General features: G+C 37.2%; 1 protein-coding gene across 3 annotated transcripts in view; it reads left to right on the top strand.

Annotated features, from left to right (window-relative positions):
- The first annotated feature begins 1,964 nt into the window (after window positions 1–1,964).
- Window positions 1,965–19,201, top strand: part of LOC125812558 (rho GTPase-activating protein 7-like) — a 28,076-nt gene continuing 10,839 nt past the window's right edge. The window contains exons 1-8 of one of the 3 annotated variants that reach the window (XM_049492040.1): window positions 1,965–2,330; window positions 10,282–10,318; window positions 13,139–13,215; window positions 17,167–17,237; window positions 17,309–17,387; window positions 17,987–18,131; window positions 18,244–18,363; window positions 18,693–18,770. In XM_049492040.1, coding sequence (XP_049347997.1) covers window positions 2,277–2,330; window positions 10,282–10,318; window positions 13,139–13,215; window positions 17,167–17,237; window positions 17,309–17,387; window positions 17,987–18,131; window positions 18,244–18,363; window positions 18,693–18,770 — 661 coding nt within the window. In that variant the 5' untranslated portion in view covers window positions 1,965–2,276. Of the gene's footprint in view, window positions 2,331–10,281; window positions 10,319–13,138; window positions 13,216–17,148; window positions 17,238–17,308; window positions 17,388–17,986; window positions 18,132–18,243; window positions 18,364–18,692; window positions 18,771–19,201 lie in introns of those variants that run through there. The other 2 variants (XM_049492039.1, XM_049492041.1) reach the window with 2 other exon arrangements.

Below are 19,201 nucleotides of genomic sequence, written 5' to 3'. Positions count from 1 at the left end.
GTTTTTCCATTTCTTTTTGTTTTTGTTTTTAAAGGTATGTAAATAGAATAACAAATAAAGTTATTGTCATATTATCTGAAACTCATGAGTTTGAACAATGAAATAATCTTTTGTAGATATATAAAACAAAACTATATATAATAAATCTATATTATTCAATCGTTCTTCAAATCCTAACCATACATAACAAAAGTTTAATACATCAAACTGTTCTCTCAATATAAACTAGTTACGAAGACTTCGTGTTGTGCACATGCTCAATATTTGTTGACAAATTTAATTTAAAGTGATATTATTTAAATGATATTGAATCATCTCATTAAGTGTAAAATAAATATTTGAAAAATATTATTGATATTGATAATTTTTAACCGGCATTGATTAAATGATTTTAAATTTTACTCTAAAATACATTATACATATTTATGTAGTAGTAGATCATTTCTTTTTCATTTTTGCGCAAATCTAATGTGATGAGGTTCATTAAGATGTTTAATTAATGTATTTTTGGTCATCGATAGTTGATTTTTTACTCAAAATAGTTATAAAATATATATAAATATTACTGTCATTCAAAATAATAAAACTATAACTAAAGAATATGAATTTAAAACTAAAGATTAACCAACACAAATCATATAGTTTCAAAAAAATTGTACACTAATTAAATTAAAAAATATTTTTTAAATATTTTTCTTCAAAAATATTTTTAATAAAGCAGATACGTCGACGGAGACCCGTAATGCACATCATAAATTAATTGCTCATTTGAGTTGGATTTGTGAGGAAAACATACCACAAAGAATAAACCATGAGTCAGATGCCAAACAACAGTCAATGTCAGTTCCACTTCGTGGACCATAGTCCATAGGGTCCCCCACCCCACCCCACCTCACACTATTTACTCCAATATTAAATTCTTTAAGGAAAATGGTAAAAAAAAAAACTTCCTTTTTTTATAATAACAATATTTTAATTTTATCATTCTTTATACTTTGTTGATCATTCTCATTCACAAATCGTCTTTATATTTTCTCTGCAAGACTAATGAAGTTTAATATAATGTATAATAGAGGGTATTTCAAATTGGGTTTAGCAAATATCAAAATAATTTTAAATTATAAAAATGAAACGGATAAACATAAGACCTTATTAACTTTAGGAAAATCAACTAAGCTTACTATACAAGAGAAAGTGAAATTCACAACTCGTCACTCTACATACAATAACAGTATAACAAATCTCGTGAAATTTCACAAGTGAGGTCTAAGAAGAATTGAATATAAGCAGACCTGATTACTATCTCATGAAGATACAAAGACTGTTTTCGAAAGACCATCTGCTCAAGTGCAACAAAATCAAGTGGCAGGTACATAGAAGACTAGACATTGTAAAAAATATAGCAAGTAACAACATAATAGTACAATAATTGAAATATCAACACAAACACTGTCCGAGACCACAATCTTCCCATCTACTCGGACGCCACAATCAACAACAATGACAAATATATCCCTCTAGACAAAACAACACTATATTACTAGATGTCTCATAAAAAACCTTAACCCTCTATCCCAATATACATACATAACTCCCTCAAGACAAAACAACACTATAATATTAAACGTCTCGTAACAAACCTTAACCTTCTATCCTAATATGTGTCTTTCACATGACCGAACGTCTCGTAACATACCTAACTCCCCCCCCCCCCCCCCCCCACACACACACACACACACACACACACACACCCACCCACACCACCCCCATACACACACCTTAAACCACCAAAGCAACTAACGTGGTCTCCACTCTCCCCCTACCCCACTTTCCTCTGTTCACTCACATTTTCCCTCCAATGTCTCTCTCTCTCTCTGCAATGAATATACAGAGTAAGTCACGGCCAAAAGTAGGTAAAAAGCAACCAAATAAATAACAAAAATTTACATAAAATTAGTATCAGTTTCCATAAAATAATTACTTCTCCTAACATGTACTTTACTACTATTACAATCTACGCCACTTAATAAAAAATCCACCCACCCCCAGATGAACAAGAAAACAAAAGTAACCAGACAATACTGTACAGAGGAGCAAATAGCCCTTTCTTTGTGTGTAGCAAAACCCTAAACTTTATTTTTTTTCAGATCTCTTCTGATTCATCAGTTATTTGAGTTATTTTCTTGATCTGAGACAACCCCATTTTCTTGATTTTACTGTTTTATGGTGCAATGTTTATGTTCTTTGCTTTAGTTTATTGAACCCCAAGAAGGGAAATGTCTGCTTCACTTGCTGCATTTGAGCGTCCAAGAATTGGTTCTTCTTCTGCGGTAAAGTTCTATTCTTTTTGCTTTTATTTATTTGTCTAAAATATCAGTAAGTTCTGTGTACACTGTACCCTCCTCGGACCTCACAATGGGTATATTGTTGTTGTAGTATTTGTGTATCTTGTTTTGTTGGAAATGTAAGAAGTTTGGGAAAAAAAGGAGAAATTTTGGGGCCATTTGTCATGTCAATGATAGTCAAATGAGCTCTGGACCTCACTTGTGGATAACAATGGTTATGTTGTTGTTGTATTTGTCTATGTTGTTTTGATGGGTTTTGTTTGCTGGAAATGTAAGAAGTTTGAAATAAAGGAGAAATTTTGGGGTCATTGTGATGTCAATGATAGTCAAATGAGGTAGGGGTAAGTTCTCTATATACTCTAAGTCTACCCTCCGGACCTCACTTGTGGGAGTATATTGTTGTTGTTGTTGTTGTATTTGTCTATCTTGTTTTGCTGGGTTTTGTTTGTTGGAAATGTAAGAAGTTTGAAAAAGGAGAAATTTTGGGGTCATTGTGTAGTCAATGAGGAAAAAATTGTTCTTTTGTTGGGGTTGTACTTGTTTAACTCAATATGAAGATTAAGAAAGGGAAAATTTGGGGTCAAATGATTTTCATTCAGAAAGATTAGTTCTTTAATTTGGGTTATACTAGATTTACTCAAAAGATTGTTCTTGGTCAAACTGTGATTAATAGGTAACTATAGCTAAATCTCAGAACTAATTGGGATGGATTACATGAATCTTAAATATCAAGTATGCTCCATTGGGCCATCTCATCTCAGTACTAAAGTAAATTGTCTTTTAAGGGAAACTAGTGACGAACAAGTGATTTCTTTTTTGCATTTCTTATATGCTAAACACCGGAGAGAGAGAACAGTGTGCGATTCGTTTTGTTTTTTTAAATTTACACCTTGTCTACATCTGTCTCTTTTTGGTATAGGTATTTTCTATTAGGACTGAAAGTTATGGATTTATACCTCTGTTATCAGCCTGGAAGTCTACTACGTGGTATAGACATTGTGAGAAATATAGGAAAAGAATATTATTGAATTGTTGTTGTAATAATTACATAGAGAACCCTATTTATAGACACTATATAATACAATTCCTTACCAAATAGGAGACTATAAACTATTCCTAGTTTGTGTAGGATTGTGTTTTCCTATTCTATTCTAACACTCCCCCTCAAGCTGGTGCATACAAATTATATGTACCTAGCTTGTTACAAATGTAATTAATACGAGGACCGGTCAGAGACTTGGTGAAGATATCTGCAAGTTGATCATTTGACTTCACAAATTTGGTAACAATATCTCCTGAGAGTATCTTTTCTCTTACAAAGTGACAATCAATCTCAATGTGCTTAGTCCTCTCATGAAACACTGGATTTGATGCGATATGAAGGGCCGCTTGATTATCACACACAAGTTCCATATGACCGGTTTCTCCAAACTTCAGTTCTCCAAGCAACTGTTTGATCCAAACTAGCTCACAAGTTGCTACAGCCATTGCTCGATATTCTGCTTCTGCACTGGATCGAGCAACCACACTTTGTTTCTTACTCTTCCATGACACCAAATTACCTCCAACTAAGACACAATATCCGGATGTAGAACGTCTATCAAAGGGTGATCCTGCCCAATCAGCGTCTGTATATCCGGTGATATGCTCATGGCCTTGATCCTCGAAGAGTAGTCCTTTACCAGGAGCTGACTTTATATATCGCAGAATACGAACAACTGCATCCCAATGACTATCACAAGGAGAAGTCATAAACTGACTTACAACACTCACAGGAAAAGAGATGTCCGGTCTAGTCACAGTGAGGTAATTCAACTTTCCAACCAACCGTCTATACCTTTCAGGATTACTAAGTTGCTCCCCCTGTCCTGGAAGGAGTTTAACATTCGGATCCATAGGAGTGTCAATGGGTTTACATCCCATCATTCCTGTCTCCTCAAGAATGTCTAAAGCATACTTGCGTTGAGAAATAACAATACCTGATCTAGACTGAGCAACCTCAATACCAAGAAAATACTTCAATCTGCCAAGGTCTTTAGTTTGGAAATGCTGAAAGAGATACTGCTTCAAATTAGCGATACCAACTTGATCATTGCCGGTGATAACGATATCATCAACGTAAACAACCAAATAAATACACAGATTTGGTGCTGAATGCTGATAAAACACAGAGTGATCAGCGCCACTACGAGTCATGCCAAACTTCTGAATTACTGTGCTGAACTTTCCAAACCAAGCTCGAGGAGACTGTTTTAGACCATATAGTGATCGACGCAATCGACATACAAGGCTTCTAGACTCCCCCTGAGCAACAAAACCAGGTGGTTGCTCCATATAGACTTCTTCCTCAAGATCACCATGCAGAAAAGCATTCTTAATGTCCAACTGATGAAGAGGCCAATGACGAACGGCCGCCATAGATAGAAAAAGACGGACTGATGCTATTTTGGCCACAGGAGCAAAAGTGTCACTATAATCTAGCCTAAATATCTGAGTATACCCTTTAGCAACAAGGCGAGCCTTAAGCCGATCGACTTGACCATCTGGACCAATTTTGACTGCATAAACCCAACGACAACCAACAGTAGACTTACCTGTAGGAAGGGAAACAAGCTCCCAAGTACCACTCGAATGTAAAGCAGACATCTCATCAATCATAGCCTGCCTCCATCCAGAATGGGAAAGTGCTTCTCCTGTAGTCTTAGGGATGGAAATAGAGGACAAAGATGATACAAAGGCATAATGGGGTGAAGATAAACGATGATAACTCAAGAAAGTATAATGGGGATTAGTATTTCGAGTAGATCGTATACCTTTTTGAAGTGCAATCGATTGGCTAGCAGGGGGCAAGGCCACAGTAGGAGCAGGGTCCGGCGCATGACATGAATCATTTGAGACTATTGCTGGACGAGGACGTCGATGATAAGTTAGGAGTGGTGGCACTATAACTGGAGATGGAGAAGATACCGTAGGTCCCTCAAAAGTCGGTACAGGTAAGACCTGAGGTATGGGTAAGACCTCAGAGATATCAAGATGATCAGAAGATGTGTAGTAAGGTTGAGATTCAAAGAATGTTACATCGGCAGACATAAAATATCGGCGGAGATCATGTGAATAGCAACGATACCCTTTTTGAACTCGAGAGTAACCAAGAAAGACACATTTAAGAGCACGAGGGGCTAATTTATCTTTTCCTGGGGCTAAGTTATGAACAAAGCATGTGCTCCCAAATACACGAGGAGGGATAGAATAGAGATGTGACTGTGGATATAGTATGGAATGTGGAACCTGATTCGAAATAGAAGATGAGGGCATTCTATTAATTAAATAGCAAGATGAAAGGACTGCATCACCCCAAAAACGCAACGGAACATGGGATTCAATGAGGAGAGTGCGAGCAGTCTCAATGAGATGCCTATTCTTTCTTTCCGCTACACCATTTTGTTGAGGAGTGTATGGACAAGATGTTTGGTGAATAATTCCTTGGTGAGACATAAACTCCTGAAACTGGGATGATAAGTATTCTAAGGCATTATCACTACGAAAAGTACGAATAGAAACACCAAACTGATTTTTTATTTCAGCAAAGAAACTTTTGAATATAGAAAATAACTCAGAACGATCTTTCATTAAGAAAACCCAAGTACATCTCGAATAATCATCAATGAAACTAACAAAATAACGAAATCCTAAGGTGGAACTGACTCTACTAGGACCCCAAACATCAGAATGAACTAATGAAAAAATAGACTCTGAACGACCCTCAGTACCACGTGAAAATGTGGCACGAGTGTGTTTCCCAAGTTGACACGACTCACAATCTAATTTGGACAAACTAGATAAACTAGGCACCATCTGTTGCAGTTTAGATAGACTCGGATGTCCCAAACGTTTGTGAATGAGGTCCGGAGGATCTGTAACAGAGCATGCTGTGAAGGAATTTGAAGAGGTAAGATAGTAAAGGCCTTGTGATTCATGTCCTGTGCCAATCGTCTGTCCCGTACTGCGGTCCTGCATGAGAAAAAAATCATCAAAAAAGGTTATGCCACAATGTAGGGCACGTGTCAAACGACTAACAGATGCTAGATTAAAGGGGGAACCAGGGACATAAAGAACAGAGTCTAGAGTGACAGAAGATAAGGGTGTGGCTTTTCCAACCCCTTTTGGTTTTGTTTGTATCCCATTGGCCAAAGTAATAGCAGGAAGAGATTGTGAATAAACAATATCTGACAGAAGTGATTTGTTACCAGAAACATGATCAGAAGCGCCCGAGTCCATGACCCATGATCCATGAGTATTAGACTGTGAAACACAAGCAAAAGAATTACCCGCAACAACATCATGTTGAACAACCGAAGCTACTTGTGGAGACTTTTGCTTACTTGCTCGATATTGAAGGAACTCATCATATTCTGATTGAGCAATATGAGCATTATGGGATGGTCGATCAGGCGGAGCAACAAATGCTTCTTGTGAAGATGTATGCTTACTTGCACGATTACGAAGGAACTCATTATATTCCTTTAGAGTAGCAGGATCATAACTGGGTGGTGGACCATGCAAATTATGACATATGTCACGAGTGTGTCCAGACTTATGACAATAACTACACTTGGATCGAGGTTTTCCAAGACGACCTCCTCCTCGTCGATTCTCCATAGATTGATATACTCGTTTTTCTATAGTTTGAGATGCGAGAGCAGAGGAATCAAAGGTCGGTGATGAAACTACTTTGTGGCTGGGAGGCGCAGCAATACGAAGTAGACGAGAGAATAATTCATCAACTGTAGGAATTGTAGGACTAGCTAAAATCTGATCACGCACTGAATCATGGTCAGTAGAGAGTCCAGCAAGTGTAAGAACTAGAAACAACGTCTGTCTGTGTTCTTGTTGTTTGTCCACATTTTTAGTGATTGGCATCAACGTGTCAAATTCCTCCATGACTGATTGTACCTGACCCAAGTAAGTAGACATATCGGATTCTTGTTTCTTTAAGCTAGTCATTCTAGATATCACATCATAGAATCGAGATATATCATTAGTATATAAAGCACGAGCCTTTTCCCAAACTGAATAACATGTTTGGGATGAGCGAAACAAGGGCATCAACTTGGAATCGATAGATCGCCATAGGAGACTACATAATTGAGCATCAACCTTCTCCCATTGTGCTTTGACGTTATTATCCGTCTCACTAGCCTTTGCCTTTTCATCTACCACACAAGTATTGTTGGTTAAGTGATCATGAACGCCTTGCCCCTTGCACCATAACTCAACCGAGGAAGCCCAAGCTAAATAGTTTGAGCTTCCCATTAATGGTTCTGAAGTGATCATAGCACTTGAACTACCTATATTCTTGGAGCCAAAAATATCAATCCCTAAAGACATATTATGAATTTAGAGAGAGGAAAAAATAATAAAAAAAAAGGCTGGTCCGGTCAGAATCTGGAAAAAAAAGGTTGCAGTCGCCGGAAATTAGGTCTGACTGCCCGAAACTGGTCGGAATAAGAAAATAAATATACAGTCTGCCTCGGAATGGAGAGGCGACCGCAATGGAAAAAAAAATTGGTCGAAAAACTGGCCGGAACAGGTCTCACGCGCCGGCGCGTGGATCTGTCAACTCGCCGGAGAAATTCTTCCGGCGGCGCGTGACGGCGCGTGTAGCACTGGTTTCCGGCGGGGATGATTGGGGTTTGCTCGCCGGGAAGTTCCTCAACTAGTGGTGGTGTTAGTTTTTGAAAAACAGTGACGAAAAATATTAAATACCTGGACAGCCACTAGGTTACCGGGAAAAAAAAAAACTGTGCGATTTTTTTTTTTTTTTTCTCTCACAATTGCTCTGATACCATGTGAGAAATATAGGAAAAGAATATTATTGAATTGTTGTTGTAATAATTACATAGAGAACCCTATTTATAGACACTATATAATACAATTCCTTACCAAATAGGAGACTATAAACTATTCCTAGTTTGTGTAGGATTGTGTTTTCCTATTCTATTCTAACAGACATCAAAAGCTAACTTATGCCAGGATATTCTTCCATTAATATGTTGGGGTTTTCCACTTTATCCAATGGGAAATTTGGAGTGTGAGCAACGCAATTTTTGTCGTAGTCAGAAATAACTTTTGGTATAGACTTTTTGCATGAAACTTGATATTTGGCAAGTAGAATTTCCATATGCTTGTAGTTTATCTGATGGAGTGTAATTTGTGATGTCAAAGTAGATAGCAGAGTTTCAAAATCTACTTGAAATGCTCTAAAAAAAACAAACCTTACTGGTAAAGAGACAGGTTTCTTGTAGATGTGTGCTAGAAAGCAGTGGATGATTCTCAGTAAAGAGTTACACTGTAAGTTGCTTTTAGAGAGAAAATGGGGTTTCCATCATGTGTTGGTTTAGATCCCTAGTGTGCCAAGAAAAAAATGTATTTGCTTGATTGGTGGTTAGGGGTGTGATTCTAATGGCTGAAACTTGAGGAAAGGGAGGATCACATATATTAGCTGGTGCTTTATGTGTAACACTCCGTAGAGGATATGGATCATCCCTTACTACATTGCTAGGTAGAATCATGTTTGTGGTGGGAGATTTTAAGATGGTACTGGATATAATGCACCATGTCGAGTACTGTGAAGGAGGTACTATTTAGTTGACCTGTTCAAGTGCACTTAAAGTCAACTACAACTAGAAGGCATACCAATCTTGCTACCAACAAATCTTTGACTTTGAATGTGAAAAGCTCCAAATAGGCTAGAGGACTTAAGAGAGGGCACCGGGCATGAGATATTGCTCCAGTAACACTTATGTGGATAGTATGGTGGAAGAGTAATGGAGGTTTTGAAGGGAAAGAATTTGATTATGTATCTGAGGTATATCATCAATTTCAATGTCTCTTGGTGTACCTATGCAGTTCTCATTCTACTTTGTGGAGAATGCTGTCTTATGGAAGCTTCTCTACTTTTTGGTACCACTTGTATGCGCTGTAGTCTCAATGCTGTCCTAAAACCATAAAAAGTCCATGTTTTCTATTGTTGGAGGCTTGGAGCTCATCCACTTAGGTTACATATGATCCATGTGTGTCGTTTATAAGTAACTAAATGGTATACCTCTATACCATCTTGTGTATCTCTTCTAGTTGTGAATCTCATTTACCTATTTCGCTACCAAATGCTCCCATCATATGAACATGGATCCCCTTGTCATATATGACCCGTGCTTTCAAAAGATTTGGTTTTGTTACTGCTAGCAAGGACGGATCATTTGACTAGTGCTGTGCAGTGCCTTTGCTATTTCTATGACTTTCTTGAGAGAAAGGTTTGCGCTCATGAGGGCATTGCAGCAAAACAACTATGGAGATGAGATCTTTTTGTTTCAGCAATTCTGTAGCTGAATTCTTCTTTTGATCACCAAGTTCTTATATCTGTTAATGGTCATTAAGCTAAGTCTTTGGTTGTATGGAGTTGTTCTTAACGGGATTCTATTGTTTCCTTGGTTGTTTATTCACGTTGTTATTCTTTTTCTACTGTTCTTAATTTATTATCATCCTTCATCTCTTGTCTTTATTCTTGACAGGATACAATATTTTTTTTATGACTGGGAAATTTCACTGTTTTAGTTTAGAAACTTAGGGAAGGTGGACCTAATCCCTCTATCCTCTGAAATACTAGGATCTTTCCTCTTGAGGTCACAAATTTCTCTTGTACGTAATGGTTTCATCTAGAAACAAAATGGAGCAAAAGAATTACTTCTGTTTAGATCTAGAATTTCCTACAGTATGACTTTGTGGTGTCATTATTGAAGCCTATAAACAAAATATCTCCTTTATTATTCATGTCTCTAACCATATTTTCTCCAAAAGTTTGTTACATGCAAATGCTTCTAATTTTCCTTTACTTTTTTTCTTGCTCTTAAGGTTTTAATTATGTAATAATCTGCAGGTTTTCAAGAGTGGACCACTATTCATCTCTTCCAAAGGTCAGTAGAGATGTTTTTAATTTCCTCAAGACCTTATAATTGGATATTATGGTCCCTGATGATTTGTCATGCTCTAGCTTACACAAGAACTCCGAACATTGTCAAACTTTTACTTGCTAGATTGGTCATACTCTAGCTTACACAAGTAACTCAGAACATTGTCAAACTTTTACTTGCTAGACTGGACTTTTAGGTTTAATGAAGGGCACGCTGTTTATGTTTACCCCTTCTCTTTTGGATCCAATATTGGAAGAACAGTTTGTTGTTAGCAGATAATTAGAAGGATGCTGGTCATGACCATGATAACATTTGAATAATTAATTGATGGGATCAGACATCATAGAACATTAAGATCCAGTGGTCTTTGACCTACTAAGTATTTATACACAACGGTAGAACTACTAATTCCTTGAATGAAAGGATGACGAGAACACGGTTCAATCCAAACTGTAGAAGAGGAAATATATTCTTCTGAGATACACCCATGAGAGCTAATGTTGAAGAATTACTATCTTAAAGGAGAAAAGATTTTGAAAATACTTAGTTGATGAGTTGAAAATATTCTCTCCCAAGATAGTTGCAGGAGTAGTGCTGGCAAAATAAGCCCATATTTTAATGAGTAAAATTTGGGCTTCAATGCATATTTGACCCATAAGAATGTGTTAATATGGGAATTTGAGGGATCATATAGGGTGTGTTTAATATGAAGATGTTTTCTAGTTGGTTGACTTAAATGTTTTCCAAATGGACTTATTTTCCTCCAATTTAGGGAAAATTACTTCCCTATATAAAGTAAGAAAAATATTTTCTGGACCCGGAGCCGGGACACAACACCGACACGAGACCCAATTTTCTACCGCAACTCAGAACCCTGACACAACCTAGGTCCGACTCCAAACATGACCCAAACTCTGGACTCAACTCGGAAACCGACCCGGGACTTCACCCTCAACCCCAACTTCGGTCTGAAATTTGACTCCCAACCTCGATTCAAGAATTGACCTGAGATCTGACCAGGAACCCGGCTCTTAACCTCAACCCAGGTATCTGTGGGACCCGGCTCTTGATCCAAACCGAGAACCAACCCAAGACTTGACCCGAGACCTGATTTTGACCCCAGCCTGACCAGGGACCCAAAACCCAAACCCGACAACAATCCCGACCCAACCCAAACTCCTTGACTACCTATTGCTCTTGTCGGGTAGCATGTCGGTGATGATGGACTATGCTGAATATATATATGGTACACAGTGGTTGATGTTAGTGACAATCAACGGCATGTCTAGTTGGGCCTTTGAACATAGAAAAATAGGACACTAAAGCATGGGACTATTCCCTTTAGCACACAAGTGGGTGATATGGTAGAGAAAAGGTAGGACCTTTTAAGAGGAAATGAACACTTCTTGTATAGATAAGAACATGGTTTCCATTCCTATTTAGTTTTTGGTGAATCCATCATGCTCTAGTTAGTGAAGATGATTAGGTACTTTTTTTCTCTAGAGAATTAGTTTTTATGTAGTTCTCTACTTTTATATACCTCTTGTATACCCGGATTTACCCCTGCATATAAATAATATCCTTACCTTATCAAAAATATTCTTGGTTGAGATGTTCTATCAAAAGTTACTAAGATGAGTAGACTATTTTTCTCAAAACATTAAGGATACTAGGGCTCCGAGAAAGATTTGTTTTAGCTGGCTAGCAGCTAGATGTTAGCCTTTTAGTCGAGGACTTAAGGAGCCAAAGGATAACATATGCTAACTCTGCCATCCTCTTGCAGTTGAAGAAGTTATTCACATCTGCATCCTCTTATATTTATATACAAATAAGACCAGGTCGAAAATATGGTCTTCCTTTTTCTTTTTCCCCTACAGTCAAATCTGGTGCCCACCAACTGGTGGTGGATTGGATGGCGTCGTTGGTTTGATTTATCTATTTATTGTCCTTGAGCAGTACTTGTCCACCTTGCTGAGACTCTTTGGATTGAAAGTAAAAAGCAAAAACTATTTTATTTTTATATCAAAAAGGAAATAAGAGAAATCAAAAGAATGCCTGAGTACTGTAATTGGCTTAGGGGTTTTGGGTTGGTTATGATTAAGAATTAGGTTCAATGGATGATGGGTAGGAGGGTGAAGACACTATGGAAGTCGATAGAAGATGCGTAGTTTCCTCAGTTTGGGAAGAAAAGCTTCCTGATGCTGCTTGACCATAGAAAGCGGAAACATTGGCCTTTTGTGATTAATGAAATATTTACTTGATGAAAAAAAAAAAGACCAAAAACCCCATTCATACTTCAGAATGTGTATTTATTAGTAATGAATCCTGAAATAGCTGCTGCATTGAAGGAAATAATAATTTTTTTGGGGATAGGGAACTATGATTAAATACATAATTTTATCTTCTCAATAAAAAGAAAAGCACATTCTCAGTTTCTCACATAAACAAAAATGGGGGTAGGGGGATGAAGAAGGAGAAGAGCAAGTGAAAATAATTGTATTTTGTGAGGAGGGAAAAACTATTTGGAAGGGAACAATGCCTGTAATGGTTATTCATTATATTACCCCATGTGCCTGTGATAGATTGGTCTTTTTGACTTCCCTTTAATTTAGGCAAAAGTTTGTCCCATGCTTTACAACTTTCTGATTATCTGTAATTGATAGAATTCTTCTGTGCTTTTATTCATTTTCTTCATTCTAAATTTTCTTTTATTATTTAGACTCGTATCCCAACAAAAGAAAATCCAAAGAGCAATTAACTACATGAAGAAGTTCTAAATGTTGGTTGTTGATGGTGTAAAGTGGATTTTTTAACTTCCTGCAGGACTAGGTTGGAAGTCTTGGAAAAAGCGCTGGTTCATCCTTACACGCACATCTTTGGTCTTCTTCAAGCATGATCCGGTTAGTATCTTTTATCCCAATACTGACTTTTATTTAATGGAAAATCACATTGAACTTACTCTTCACTACCCCATTCAAACTTTGTACACAAACAAGTTGTTGAAGTTAGAGCGACGTTTGTCTTATGATGTTCATATCTATGACCATTTGTTACCTACAAGATTCCAATAATTATATACGGTTGGTATGCCATTTAGTGGAGGTCATATTTTGTGTGAAATTATCTGCTTTTATGTACTGCTTCTGTACGGGATGCTCTATTTAGATCAATAAAATGGATTAATGTATAAAAGTTATCAGTTTGGGATTGCAACGTAGTTGATCAAAGAAATATATATGAACAGTTGGTGTTTCCAGCATTGCTGGTGGCACACGATTTATTTAGATCAATCATCGAGAGATGGTTTCTTTTTGTACAAGTTCTAGACAATGTTGATACTTGTTTGATTTATTTCTTCTAAAAGAGTAACAACAAGAAAGTTCATTAATTAATCTAGAGACTACATAACGTGAAGTAGGATTTCATTAATTTAAGGATTTCCAGATCTCTCCATTTTGTATTATTTTTCTTTTTTTTAGCGGTTGAAAAATTAACTATCCTAAGAGGCATCAAGAAGTATCATATTTTTAAATTGAAAATACTTTGATACTTGACTTAATAGAAAACACTTGTTAAGAGATGATGGAAATGTCAATTGCATGGCTTCAAGATTTCTTCCTGATTTTGTTACTTATAGTTGAGGGATAATTATCCTTGCACAAGCTATTAAGGGATATAGTCCTCTTAAGAGCCAACTGGAAGAGCCAATATATGTCTAGGGGAGGTAGATTAACCATGGTTAATAGTGTGCTAGATGCAATACCTGCTTATATGATGTCTGTGTTCCCAACACCATACAATGTCATACAGAGGATAGATGCTTTGAGAAGAATTTTTTTTTTGGCAGGGAAATGAAGATAAAAAGAAGTTTCATCTAGTCAAGTGGGAAGAGGTCATAAAAAATAAGAAAGAGGGGGGACTGGGGATCAGGAACATGAAGAAACAAAACAAAAGCCTAATGTTAAAATGGCTTTGGAAGTTTATGACAGGAGAGAATATGCTATGGAGAGAGGTGATCAGGGCAAAATATGAAATGGAGAATAGGTGGATGACAAAGATGGTAACTACACCATATGGATGTGGTATCTGGAGATCAATAAGAAATCTTTGGCCTCTGTTTCTTTCTAGAATTAGATTCTAGGTGGGTAATGGAATGAAGGTGTCATTTTGGGAGGACAGATGGATAGCCCAAAGAACCCTGAAACAATTATTCCCAAACTTATATACATTAAGCCTTCAACAAAATGCAACTGTGGCTGAAATGTGGACAGGACAGGGGTGGAACTTACATCTTAGGAGGAATCTAAATGATTGGGAGATGGGGAACATAGTGGCCTTCCATGATACAATGGCACAATTTAGCAATCTGACTAGTGAAGAAGACAAGGTTGTGTGGAAGATTGGTAGCAAAGGGGTTTTCAGTGTCAAGTCAGCTTGCAAAGATCTTAATCAATCAAATTCGAATGATAGGATGGAGCTCTGGCCATGGCAGATGATATGGAGACCTAAAATCCCATACAAGGTAAACTGTTTCACATGGTTACTAGCAAAGGAAGCAGTGCTGACACAAGAGAATATAAAGAAGAGGAAGTTCCAACTATGCTCAAGATGCTATTTGTGTGAGGAACAGGCAGAGACAGTCAATCATCTCTGTTTGCATTGCAAATGGCCAGATCAATTATGGAGAATATTCAGCCGCCTTAGAACGATCACTTGGGTGAAACCAAGAAACATAGTACAACTCCTAAATTGTTGGATCAATATTGGCAATACTACAATTAAGGAGGAGAGAGATGGAGGATTGTCCTAGCTTGTATATGGTGGACAGTGTGGAAAGAAAGGAATCAAAGATGTTTTGAGGGCAAGAAGAACAACTTGCAGAATTTCAAGATGAATTGTATAGCTCTTTATTATTTTTGGTGTAAACAAAAAGTCTTAGTACAGGCAAAAGAACTTTTTGATGTTTTAGACTATTTGGGACAAAAAGCACAGATGGAGTCAGTCTAGTTTGTAATACTTTTGGAGGGGGGCTACTTTGATGTGGTATACCTGTGGATAAATAGAAGAAAAAGTTACCATTCTCAAAAAAAAAAGTTGTAACAGTAAAGCTATAAGGTGACGGCTTTTCCCATGACCTACTTAGAACTACCATTTAGGGGGAAGGTTGAAGATAGAGATTTATAGAATCACCTGACAAGGTGGAAAAAAGTTGGGTGGATTAAATATGCAATATGTCCGAGGGAGAGAATTATTTTTGTGAAATCCATTTTACCTAAAATAATCAACATATTACATGGTTCTTGTTCTGTATGCCAAGCAATACCAAATAAGTTGGAGAAATTGATATGGCACTTGTGGGGGGATGAAAAAGAGGAGAATAAATATTTTCAGAAAAAGAAGAAGAGGGGAATAAAAAGTATCATTTGGGGTGGCCCAGTGGTTTGGGCTTTGGGACTTCCATGTTGGAGGTCTCAAGTTCGAAATCCCTTGCCAGTGAAAGCAAGGGGTTTGCCTTCTGGGTCGAGCTCGTCGCACCGGGCTTGCCTAGTGCGGGTTACCTCTCCTATGTGGTTTGCGAGCTATTGCATAGGAGCGGGGGTTTTACCCTGTGCGCACCCAAAGAGTAGCGGCTGCGGGTTTCCCTTGTCATCAAAAAAAAAAAAGTATCATTTGGTTGATTAGATGGGGAGATACTTCTTGTGCGATGTAGAGGAGGGGAATAAAAGGTAGCATCTTTGGTTCAACGGAAGACAATAGAGGCCTCAATGAATGGGTGCTGAACTGCTGGGATTCGACAATTGTCAACATTCTGCTTGGCATTATGTAGGCAATAGTTATGAAGATTTTCCTATGAGGAGAATGTATTACCTAGAGGATATAACTCCTTAATGTGGATTAGCATTGATTGGTTGTTCTCAAAAGAGGTAATGAATCCTTTTGGAGTTGGTTCATGGAAGGATATTACGATGGGAAGAGATAATTTTTCATAATACAAGGCATTCAGAATGGATAATGGCAGGAGAATTCAATTCGCAAGAATCACCTCTAGATGAACATTTCCTTTAGGTTTTTAAAATTGGTTTCACAGGGAATCATATCCTCTAGGTGTAGAGTGATAAATAACAGGAATACTATAAAGTTGCCAGTTCCCAAAAAAAAAAACAAATAGTAGGAATACTATGTTACTTGACTACTAACGATAAAAGACCAAGGATTACTTCATTAAAAAAAGGAGAGAAAACCAAGGGATCTCGTGGGGCATTACTTATAGGAGGGCTATACAGGAGGTGGAAGGGATTATGGAACACTGGGGGGAAGGAGGACCAAACTGTGAGGTCTTATTACACTGTGGAGGAAGGAGGAACACTGTGGAGTCCAAGACCCCTCACAGTTTGGTCCTGCTTCTTTTTCCTTTCTTTCTCAGAATCAAGTGATTCAAGTTCAAATACCAATTCCATCTGAATAGTTCTATTTTAATGTTTTCATCCTCTCCTGTGGGTGTGAGTGACCTTGATGTATTGAATCCATAACATCTCGTTATCATTGTCAATCTATCAAATGGATTTCCAAAAACATGGAGAGCCGAAAAAGTTCGAGATACAATATGCTGAAGGATCACACTTAATTTTGTCAACTAGTAGTCGAGTTTTTGATTTTACTCGCATGTCATCTAATTATTTTCTCTATTGATTTGTTCACTTTTAGCTTGTTGAGACTCTCTTAAACTTTTGGTGGTTAGTTACCATGTCTTATTTTGTCTCTGTGTACTTGATTATCAAGTTTCTACTAATTACAAATGTCAAGTTTGAATTTCTGTACATAAATGCTTACAGTTAATGCTCCTCATGTAGAGCACACTTCCTCAGCGAGGTGGTGAAGTGAATCTAACTTTGGGGGGAATCGACTTGAATAATTCAGGGAGGTAATACACACATCATATTCTGGTCATCTAATTTGTGTGTGTCTTTCTGCTAACAACTGCTTGCTGTTCAGTGTTGTTGTCAGAGAAGATAAAAAGCTATTGACTGTACTGTTTCCAGATGGACGTGATGGACGAGCTTTTACACTTAAGGTGCTTCTACCTCTCTATCTCCCCTTAATTGAACCCCCTCCAACCCACCACCACACACACACACACACACACACACACCCACCCACCGACACACACACTCTTCTACATTAAAAAATGTTCTCAGAAACTCAGAACTTGTGATGTATCTGAGAAATGACCCAGCTGCTAGCAGAATAGGTCTCTCATCATATCTTTCTATTCATTTGCGTTTTTTATAAGCCTCTTTGGGTAGTTTTGTATTAGTAATTCAGTATGTGTTGTATTCCATACTTCATAATCTGAGCATTGAAAGATAGTATTAAATAATTATTTTTCTGAAACTATTTTTGATGAGGCATCTTTTTTTTCTTTTTAAATTGGTATCCTTTCTTTCTTTTAATCAGTAATTGGTGAGGCATCTTATCTTCTTATATTGACAAATAACTCTTTTTATATGTGTAGAATTGTTTCACTGACAATAAATGTATATGGAATCTCCCTACACCCACACCCAAAAAAAAAAGAAGAAGCAATCTTGTTGAATATTTAATATTTATACATGCACCTCAGTCACACGTCAATTGAATTTTCTCTACTAAGCCCCAAGCTTTCTACTGTAGGCAGAGACATCAGAGGATTTGTATGAGTGGAAGACTGCGCTCGAGCATGCTCTTGCACAAGCGCCTAGTGCTGCTTTGGTGATGGGACAGGATGGCATTTTCCGGAATGACGCTAGTGATTCCTTTGAAGGGTCTTTCCACCAATGTTAGTGCACTCTTTACTGTTATCTGCCAAGACTTATTTTCATCTTCAATGAGCAGATGAACATTGATCTGTTCAATTTTCATTATTTTTAAGCAGTTTACTTTTCATTCAGGGAAGGATAAACACCCTGTTAAATCTTTTGTTGTTGGGAGACCAATTCTGCTTGCCTTAGAAGATATAGATGGAGGCCCTTCCTTTCTTGAGAAGGCACTGAAATTTCTTGAGAAGTATGGTAAGCCCACCCTTGATCCATTGTGAAGGCCTTTGGTGTAGGTTACACAGTGACATTATTGCGTGACCTTTTTGGTTATTTTAGTATTATTTAATATCATTTAAGCTTTCTGGAATCATAGCTAGTTTTCTTCAATTGCTGTTACATTTATGGTCTAGCTTCCTTTTTATAGTAAGAAAACTTTCTAATTAGGAAGAAAGAAGAATGATCCAAGGACAAAAATTTTAACTGATGGGAAGGTGGATGATCTTAGAATTACATTGAATTTGTTAAGAAATTCTCCCTCTGCTGTAAGGCGTGTGCATTGTTGTCCTTATCTGTTTTCGCAGGTACCAAGGTCGAAGGTATATTACGGCAGTCTGCAGATGTCGAGGAAGTGGAGCGGAGGGTAAAAGAATATGAAGAAGGTAAATTTTTTGTTTGATGAATGACATCTTCCTTATATATTGAAACATTTGGAAGAAAGCTTGTATGTTGTCTGATGCTATTTTTTTCTTCACATGGGAAGAATTGAAATATCTAATGGCTTGGCATGTTTAGATGGAATATTGTACCCAATGCATCTTGATTCCATAATTCCCATTGAGAATATTGAATATAGTAGTTCTATAGTCTTAACTTTTGTATATGAGCAAACACAATCTCTCTCTTGTAACATTTGTTTTTCTGCATCTTCTTGTAGCTTTTTAAAATGAATATCCCTTTCTTTATCAAATAAAAATCGTGTTTACTAGTTAGAATCAATTAATCAGATACTATAATATGCAGTGTTGAATTCTTTCCTAGTTAGAATATGATTTGCGAGCTATTGCATAGGAACGGGGGTTTTACCCTGTGC

Source organism: Solanum verrucosum, unplaced genomic scaffold (genome assembly GCF_900185275.1).
Source record: "Solanum verrucosum unplaced genomic scaffold, falcon-dt-bn FXZP01000120.1, whole genome shotgun sequence".
Classification (NCBI taxonomy): Eukaryota; Viridiplantae; Streptophyta; class Magnoliopsida; order Solanales; family Solanaceae; genus Solanum; species Solanum verrucosum.
This window is presented reverse-complemented; position numbering and strand designations above follow the sequence as displayed.